Source organism: Squalius cephalus, assembly GCF_949319135.1.
Source record: "Squalius cephalus genome assembly, chromosome: 1".
Classification (NCBI taxonomy): Eukaryota; Metazoa; Chordata; class Actinopteri; order Cypriniformes; family Leuciscidae; genus Squalius; species Squalius cephalus.
The window spans coordinates 312,979-322,181 of NC_137122.1; the positions used below are offsets into that span (position 1 = coordinate 312,979).

Here is a 9,203-nt window from a genome sequence, read left to right on the forward strand (position 1 = left end):
CGCGGGGGCCAATGAGCGCGCGCGCTCGGACTGACTCAAGGACAAGTGTGCAGAAGCATATCGACCACAGACCACAGTGAGGGAGCAGTGAACACACCAGCATCTATCCGGAGTCAGCCAGACAAACCACAGCTCTTATACGCAGTAATAGACCAGGCAAGTTTATTTATATTTAGCACATTACATAAACTATGGGCATTCAAAGTGCTTTGCATAGAAATAATCAAAAACAATTTTTTTTTAAGAATTTTTTTTTTTTTTTACTTTTTTTTTAATCATTTGGATAGTCCACTAAGACGTGATCCATTGGCAGTGTTCGTTTTGGGGTCATTAAATATAATCTTTTTCTTGCAGTGAAATAAATCGCCTCGTGATGGACGGGTGCGCGCAGTTGTGTAAATGCTTCCTGATCTTGTTTAACATTCTGTTCGCTGTGAGTATGCCTCAGTGTGTCTGTTATCCATATGTGCTTGTCTAAATGTCTCCTTTGATAAAAACGTCCGATAAATGTAATAAAAGCATGATTAAGCGCTAGTTTCACTTTCAGCGCATTTGCGGGTGAAGCGCGCGTCCGTGGCGTAGTGTCTGTGCTCGTGCACGCGTGGCAAGCCGATTACACTTCTATTCAGTCCCAGGAAATCAGTTCTTGATTTCAACAATTCAATTCGCACTCGTTTAAATGCTAATTCTTGATCTCAGAAATTGGATTGTGAATGTTGATGATGATTTTTTCTAGTAAGAAATCAACTCCTGATATCAACAGTTCGATTTGAACGGCAGTCTATGGTGACATTTAACTTGAGAAATACAATTACAGTTTTTACTAGTTGAAAATTAATTCTTGATATAAACAGTTGTATTTAATTGAGTGATGACGTAATTGTTGATATCCGTAATTAACATTTGTACTAATGGAAATGTAAATCTTGCAGTGATGATGACTGTGATGTGTGTGTGTGTGTGTGTGTGTTTCAGCTGGTGGGTTTCGGGCTAGCCTTTCTGGGATTATGGCTCAGGTTCGGCGCTGAAACCAGAGGATTCTTCGACATCGACCTGAAGACGGCTCAGTTCACTATCGGTTGGTCCTTCTGTTGTTCCTCTCTGACATCTGTTGGGTTGGGTTAGGGTTTGAGTGTAGAGTGTAGGTTTAGTGACGTGTTCTGTGGTGTGTGTGTGTGTGTGTGTGTGTCAGGTGTGGTGGTGCTGGTCGGCACTGGAGCGCTGATGCTGCTGGTCGCTGTGATCGGAGACTGTGGCGCGTGTAACAACAGTAAATCTGCTCTCGGCGTGGTGAGGACACACTCGCTCTTACTCTAACTAACCCTTACTAACCCTAACCACAGTAAATCTGCTCTCGGTGTGGTGAGGAAACACTCGCTCTTACTCTAACTAACCCTTACTAACCCTAACCACAGTAAATCTGCTCTCGGCGTGGTGAGGAAACACTCGCTCTTACTCTAACTAACTCTTACTAACCCTAACCACAGTAAATCTGCTCTCGGCGTGGTGAGGAAACACTCGCTCTTACTCTTACTAACTCTTACTAACCCTAACCACAGTAAATCTGCTCTCGGTGTGGTGAGGAAACACTCGCTCTTACTCTTACTAACCCTAACTAACCCTAACCACAGTAAATCTGCTCTCGGTGTGGTGAGGAAACACTCGCTCTTACTCTTACTAACTCTTACTAACCCTAACCACAGTAAACCTGCTCTCGGTGTGGTGAGGAAACACTCGCTATTACTCTTACTAACTCTTACTAACCCTAACCACAGTAAATCTGCTCTCGATGTGGTGAGGAAACACTCGCTCTTACTCTAACTAACCCTTACTAACCCTAACCACAGTAAATCTGCTCTCGGTGTGGTGAGGAAACACTCGCTCTTACTCATACTAACTCTTACTAACCCTAACCACAGTAAATCTGCTCTCGGCGTGGTGAGGAAACACTCGCTCTTACTCTAACTAACCCTTACTAACCCTAACCACAGTAAATCTGCTCTCGGTGTGGTGAGGAAACACTCGCTCTTACTCTAACTAACCCTTACTAACCCTAACCACAGTAAATCTGCTCTCGATGTGGTGAGGAAACACTCGCTCTTACTCTAACTAACCCTTACTAACCCTAACCACAGTAAATCTGCTCTCGGTGTGGTGAGGAAACACTCGCTCTTACTCTAACTAACCCTTACTAACCCTAACCACAGTAAATCTGCTCTCGGCGTGGTGAGGAAACACTCGCTCTTACTCTAACTAACCCTAACTAACCCTAACCACAGTAAATCTGCTCTCGGTGTGGTGAGGAAACACTCGCTCTTACTCTTACTAACTCTTACTAACCCTAACCACAGTAAACCTGCTCTCGGTGTGGTGAGGAAACACTCGCTCTTACTCTAACTAACCCTAACTAACCCTAACCACAGTAAATCTGCTCTCGGTGTGGTGAGGAAACACTCGCTCTTACTCTTACTAACTCTTACTAACCCTAACCACAGTAAATCTGCTCTCGGTGTGGTGAGGAAACACTCGCTCTTACTCTAACTAACTCTTACTAACCCTAACCACAGTAAATCTGCTCTCGGCGTGGTGAGGAAACACTCGCTCTTACTCTAACTAACCCTAACTAACCCTAACCACAGTAAATCTGCTCTCGGCGTGGTGAGGAAACACTCGCTCTTACTCTTACTAACTCTTACTAACCCTAACCACAGTAAATCTGCTCTCGGTGTGGTGAGGAAACACTCGCTCTTACTCTTACTAACTCTTACTAACCCTAACCACAGTAAATCTGCTCTCGGTGTGGTGAGGACACACTCACTCTTACTCTAACTAACTCTAACTAACCCTAACCACAGTAAATCTGCTCTCGGTGTGGTGAGGAAACACTCGCTCTTACTCTTACTAACTCTTACTAACCCTAACCACAGTAAATCTGCTCTCGGCGTGGTGAGGAAACACTCGCTCTTACTCTAACTAACCCTAACTAACCCTAACCACAGTAAATCTGCTCTCGGTGTGGTGAGGAAACACTCGCTCTTACTCTAACTAACCCTAACTAACCCTAACCACAGTAAATCTGCTCTCGGTGTGGTGAGGAAACACTCGCTCTTACTCTAACTAACCCTTACTAACCCTAACCACAGTAAATCTGCTCTCGGCGTGGTGAGGAAACACTCGCTCTTACTCTTACTAACTCTTACTAACCCTAACCAGAGTAAACCTGCTCTCGGTGTGGTGAGGAAACACTCGCTCTTACTCTTACTAACTCTTACTAACCCTAACCACAGTAAATCTGCTCTCGGCGTGGTGAGGAAACACTCGCTCTTACTCTAACTAACCCTTACTAACCCTAACCACAGTAAATCTGCTCTCGGTGTGGTGAGGAAACACTCGCTCTTACTCTAACTAACCCTTACTAACCCTAACCACAGTAAACCTGCTCTCGGTGTGGTGAGGAAACACTCGCTCTTACTCTAACTAACCCTTACTAACCCTAACCACAGTAAATCTGCTCTCGGCGTGGTGAGGAAACACTCGCTCTTACTCTAACTAACCCTTACTAACCCTAACCACAGTAAATCTGCTCTCGGTGTGGTGAGGAAACACTCGCTCTTACTCTAACTAACCCTTACTAACCCTAACCACAGTAAACCTGCTCTCGGTGTGGTGAGGAAACACTCGCTCTTACTCTTACTAACTCTTACTAACCCTAACCACAGTAAACCTGCTCTCGGTGTGGTGAGGAAACACTCGCTCTTACTCTAACTAACCCTTACTAACCCTAACCACAGTAAATCTGCTCTCGGTGTGGTGAGGAAACACTCGCTCTTACTCTAACTAACCCTTACTAACCCTAACCACAGTAAACCTGCTCTCGGTGTGGTGAGGAAACACTCGCTCTTACTCTTACTAACTCTTACTAACCCTAACCACAGTAAACCTGCTCTCGGTGTGGTGAGGAAACACTCGCTCTTACTCTAACTAACTCTAACTAACCCTAACCACAGTAAATCTGCTCTCGGTGTGGTGAGGAAACACTCGCTATTACTCTAACTAACCCTAACTAACCCTAACCACAGTAAATCTGCTCTCGGTGTGGTGAGGAAACACTCGCTCTTACTCTAACTAACCCTAACCACAGTAAATCTGCTCTCGGTGTGGTGAGGAAACACTCGCTATTACTCTAACTAACCCTAACTAACCCTAACCACAGTAAATCTGCTCTCGGTGTGGTGAGGAAACACTCGCTCTTACTCTTACTAACTCTTACTAACCCTAACCACAGTAAATCTGCTCTCGGCGTGGTGAGGAAACACTCGCTCTTACTCTAACTAACCCTAACCACAGTAAATCTGCTCTCGGCGTGGTGAGGAAACACTCGCTCTTACTCTAACTAACTCTAACTAACCCTAACCACAGTAAATCTGCTCTCGGTGTGGTGAGGAAACACTCGCTCTTACTCTAACTAACTCTTACTAACCCTAACCACAGTAAATCTGCTCTCGGTGTGGTGAGGAAACACTCGCTCTTACTCTAACTAACCCTAACTAACCCTAACCACAGTAAATCTGCTCTCGGTGTGGTGAGGAAACACTCGCTCTTACTCTAACTAACCCTAACTAACCCTAACCACAGTAAATCTGCTCTCGGTGTGGTGAGGAAACACTCGCTCTTACTCTAACTAACCCTAACTAACCCTAACCACAGTAAATCTGCTCTCGGTGTGGTGAGGAAACACTCGCTCTTACTCTTACTAACTCTTACTAACCCTAACCACAGTAAATCTGCTCTCGGCGTGGTGAGGACACACTCGCTCTTACTCTAACTAACCCTAACTAACCCTAACCACAGTAAATCTGCTCTCGGTGTGGTGAGGACACACTCGCTCTTACTCATATGAAGTATAATATATCATATTACTCTAGTCGTGTGTGTTGACACTAGTACACAGCTGTAAAACACCTGCAGGATTCAGACTACAGCACTGAAGTCATCATGGCTCTTCGTCTCTTTTCTTCTTGTGTGTAAATGAGAAATAAAATGGCCTGTAGTGGATGAAGTGTGTTTGTGTGCTGAACTAACACACATGTGTGTGTTCTTCTGATGTTCAGTTCTCTGGCTTGCTGTCCTTCCTGATCATCATCGAGATTTCAGCAGGAGTGCTGGCCTTCATGTTCAGTGGAAAGGTGAACACACACACACACACACACAGATCATGAGCACAGTTCTGTATAATAGTGCAGGTCTGAAGTTGTGTGTTTGTTGTGTTGTAGGTGTCAGAAGAGCTGGCGAATTTCTACATCACAATCTACACTCAGTATGTTAACGCCCAGAGTCCCGGTCAAGCTGTGAGCCTCAGACTGTTCCACAACGCTGTAAGCCACTCACACACACACACACACACACACACACACACACACACACACACACACTAACACACACACACACACACACACACACACACACACACCCAGAGTCCCGGTCAAGCTGTGAGCCTCAGACTGTTCCACAACCAGGGGCGGACTGGCCATCGGGAGCACCGGGACATTTCCCGGTGGCCTGACGGCCGTTCTGGCCTGCCGGCTGCCGCTGTGCAGACCATAGACATCATGTCTATGGTGCAGACGATCAGCCTGGCATGTGATAGGGCAGGCTCTCAATCGACGAATCAGGCAATGGTGGAGTGAAAATGACACTCCCACCCAACGTCAGCGACGCACTGCCTACAGGGTATATCTGAAATCGTTCAAAAAATGGAGCGTAAATGCAAAGGAGGAGCAGAGAGGGAGCGTATAAAAAGGAAAAAAGCCCTGGCCACAGACGCAGCAAGCTGCTGCAAAATCCCAGCCATGTTCGCCAGTAAGGGAACAGGTCGGTCAAGATTACATTTACATTATATTTATAATAATTTGGCAGACGAACGCTTTCATCCAAATCACTTAGATAATCACAATAGATAAAATTAAACCAACAAACGATCAACAATATGTAAGTGCTGCTGTGCTGTGTCAAGTCTCGTTTCGTCTACATGTAGCATATTTTTTATATAATAAATAAAAATGAATAAAAAGTAGACAGAATAGTGTTAGTGCAGGGCTCGACATTAAGGCTTGTCTGCTTGTCCGGGACAAGTGGATTTTTTTGTAGGACAAGTGGAATAGAAAATGAGTTGTCCCACTGGACAAGTTAAATTTCAAACAAAATAAAATGCCATGTTACTTCACGTTATGTGCCACTCATTATGTCTATAATTTTACATATTTAATTTTACCGATTTGAGACGTCGCATAACCAGATTCAAACTGTGCTTTCGCGCGTTGGCTGGCGCTAAGCTAGAGCGCTGTCATATATCACAACTAAGCAGTGTTTTCAACCTCATAATGATTATTTTAGGTTTCAGATATTTAAATACACATAAGCACGAGTAAAACAATACATTTGGAGTTTGTAAAATACACACTGATGTCTGTGGAAGCAGCAATAACAATCTTTTCAAATATAATGTCGCGTGACGCGTCGCCATGGAAACATTAAAGGGAACGTTCGCCTTGAAAAAACTCACTCTGGGGGTGGGGGTGTCAGTTAGAATATTTTAAACTTACGCGTGAAAGGGTTAAAGTCAAGAAAAGATCAAAAATAAATATTTGTGTGTGCTAAAGTGGTTAGAAAAAAAATCGGAATCGGCAGGTCAAACTCAATGAAAAACCGGAATCAGCCTAGAAAATTGTAATCGGTGCATCTCTATGTCTACAAAATTATTTTAGATATCGTTAGCCTCATAGCATAATTGCCTAAGTCATATTTCAATGTCTTTGGAAAACAAGAAGAAACAAAAAATGACTTAGGCAATAATGCTATAACCTGTTACATTAATTAGCCTACAAGTTTATCAGTCCAGTAGATTACATGAATAGGGTGGTGGTGACTGCGGCAGCAGAGGTGGCCTGGCAGTGGAGTCAAATTCCCGGCCTGAATTATTGTCCCAGTCCGCCACTGTCCACAACGCTGTAAGCCACTCACACACACACACACACACACACACACACACCCAGAGTCCCGGTCAAGCTGTGAGCCTCAGACTGTTCCACAACGCTGTAAGCCACACACACACACACACACACACACACACTCACACACACACACACACACACACACTGGTACTCCTGTCATTATGATGACATTCTATAGGCATAATGGTTTTATACTGTATTACATGTTCTAACCCTGAACACGCGTATCCCTCACAGAAGTGATTTGAGTTCAGCACATCTGCATGTCCTCATAATGAGGGGGCGTGGCCTGATAACTATGGGGTGTGGTCTGATAATGAAGGGGCGTGGCCTGAACCCTGAATACACACTTCAGTATGAGGACATTGGGTTAGGGCTCATGAGGTACAGTGGGTACACCAGTGGAAGCATGATCTAACCGTCGTGTGTGTGTGTGTGTGTGTGTGTGCAGTTCGACTGCTGTGGCGTCGGTGGACCGATTGAACTGTTGGTGCGTGACACCTGTCCCGAGGGAAACATCCTGAAGCAGCTCTCATTTCCCGTGAGTCACTTCCTGTTTGACTTCAGGCCCGTTCACACCAGTTATCCAGTGGACGATAATGATAACTATATTAGTGTTCAGTTATTATTTCTGCCTGTGTGATGATTGAGGAACGAAGCAGACGCTCACCTTGTGTGTGTGTGTGTGTGTGTGTGTGTGTTAGAGCTGTCCCGTAGTGATCCATGACATGTTCAACTCGAGCGCACCGATGGTGTTGGGAGTGTTTCTCGGGACGGCAGGAATCATGGTGAGTCCATCTGAACACACACACACTGTAGTTGACATGCGTTCACATCCACACACACACACTGGAGCCGTGTCCAGTAGTGCACGCTGATCTGTGTGTGTTTGTCTGCATGTGTTCCCGCTCGTCCCCAGGTGTTGGCGCTGGTGTGCAGTGTGGTCCTCAGCAGACACATCTCACAGTCTCGCACAGCTCCTGCATACGTGCTCCTGACCAATCAGCCGTCAGTCCTGTTTCCTCACGCTCACGCTCCTCACGCCGCGCAGCAGATATAACTGTCTCTCTCTCTGTGTCTCTCTCTCTGTGTCTCTCTCTCTGTGTCTCTCTCTCTGTGTCTCTCTCTCTCTCTCCTCTCCCTCTCGGCCAGTTGGTGGCGCTGGTGTGCAGCTCCATCCTCTATAACAGTCTGAAGTCGCCTGACTACTCGACTCCATCCTACTACTGAGAGCCAGTCTGACCCTCCACTCGTCCGTCTGACGGAGGGATGAGCACAGGGCAACAACCACACCTGTGTGTGCATGTGTGTGTCCAGAATACACACCTGTGTTTAATGTTTTTTCTTGGCTATGTGAACATTCCATTTGATCATTTTGCAAACATTGTTTTAACGGTACTTTTGAATGTTTTCAAACGTTCTGAAATGAGTAGCGACATTTAAAAAACGTTAGACGAACATCCAACTAAAATGTTTCAGAAAACCCTTCCATGAACATTGCATAGATAATGTTTTTGTTCTGACGGTTTGAGAACGTTATTAAAGACCAGATAACTTTGAACGTACATTCCAATAATGTTACAGGATGAACGTTTCTTCCATAACCTTGAGAGAACGTTAGTTACAGTTCCGAGGACGTTCCCTGTTAGCTGCGCATGAACACGTTCAAACCCAACCTACTGAGTATTTACACATTTCATTTTTTATTGCATTAATCTTCATTTTATACACTTTTCAGCTCTGAATTCTGCATAAACACCGCCTGTTACAATTCCATCCTGAATATTTCATTTTCTTGCTTTGTTGTATACGATTAAGACATTAAAGGCATTTTCACAAACCCGTCTCAGTCGAGTGTTTCATCAGATGTTGAGCTTGCATGGTGGTGAGAGGTCAAAGGTCAGGAGTCATCAAATCTGTCATCGAAGGGACTTAGGGCACATGAGACACGTCTTCACGCACCGGTCTGAGAAGATCACGCTGTTCTCTGTGGGAGAGAGAGAACAAGATTAGATAAAAGGGTTTACAACAAAAGTGTCCCGAACTTGCCAGATCGAAGGACTCCAGTTATCCTCAACACATCACATACACAAATAAATATGCAGAAAAATCTCACTTTTCCTCCAATCAGCTGTGTGTGTGTGTGTGTGTGTGTGTGTGTGTGTGTGTGTGTGTGCAGTACAGGAGAGTGGC

The 9,203-nt window shown here is 44.9% G+C and overlaps 1 protein-coding gene across 2 annotated transcripts; it reads left to right on the top strand.

Moving 5' to 3' along the window:
* Window positions 1-8,680, top strand: cd9r (CD9 molecule related). Of its 2 annotated transcripts, none has more exons than XM_079890580.1 (9): window positions 1-156; window positions 355-433; window positions 976-1,078; window positions 1,193-1,290; window positions 5,112-5,186; window positions 5,274-5,375; window positions 7,462-7,551; window positions 7,715-7,798; window positions 7,930-8,680. In XM_079890580.1, exons 2-9 carry the CDS (start codon window positions 374-376, stop codon window positions 8,068-8,070), a joined length of 753 nt encoding a protein of 250 aa, XP_079746706.1. In that variant the 5' UTR covers window positions 1-156; window positions 355-373; the 3' UTR covers window positions 8,071-8,680. The 2 variants fall into 2 exon arrangements, with proteins under 2 accessions (XP_079746706.1, XP_079746707.1); XM_079890581.1 differs by having other exon boundaries at window positions 28-156; window positions 8,163-8,680.
* The last annotated feature ends 523 nt before the right edge of the window (window positions 8,681-9,203 follow it).

Excerpts from the sequence above, each read along its gene's own strand:
- cd9r (XM_079890580.1), top strand. The coding sequence starts at position 374 with ATGGACGGGTGCGCGCAGTTGTGTAAATGCTTCCTGATCTTGTTTAAC. Across the intron at positions 434-975 it reads TGTTTAACATTCTGTTCGCT|CTGGTGGGTTTCGGGCTAGC; the intron begins GTGAGTATGCCT and ends TGTGTGTTTCAG. Across the intron at positions 7,552-7,714 it reads TGAAGCAGCTCTCATTTCCC|AGCTGTCCCGTAGTGATCCA; the intron begins GTGAGTCACTTC and ends TGTGTGTGTTAG.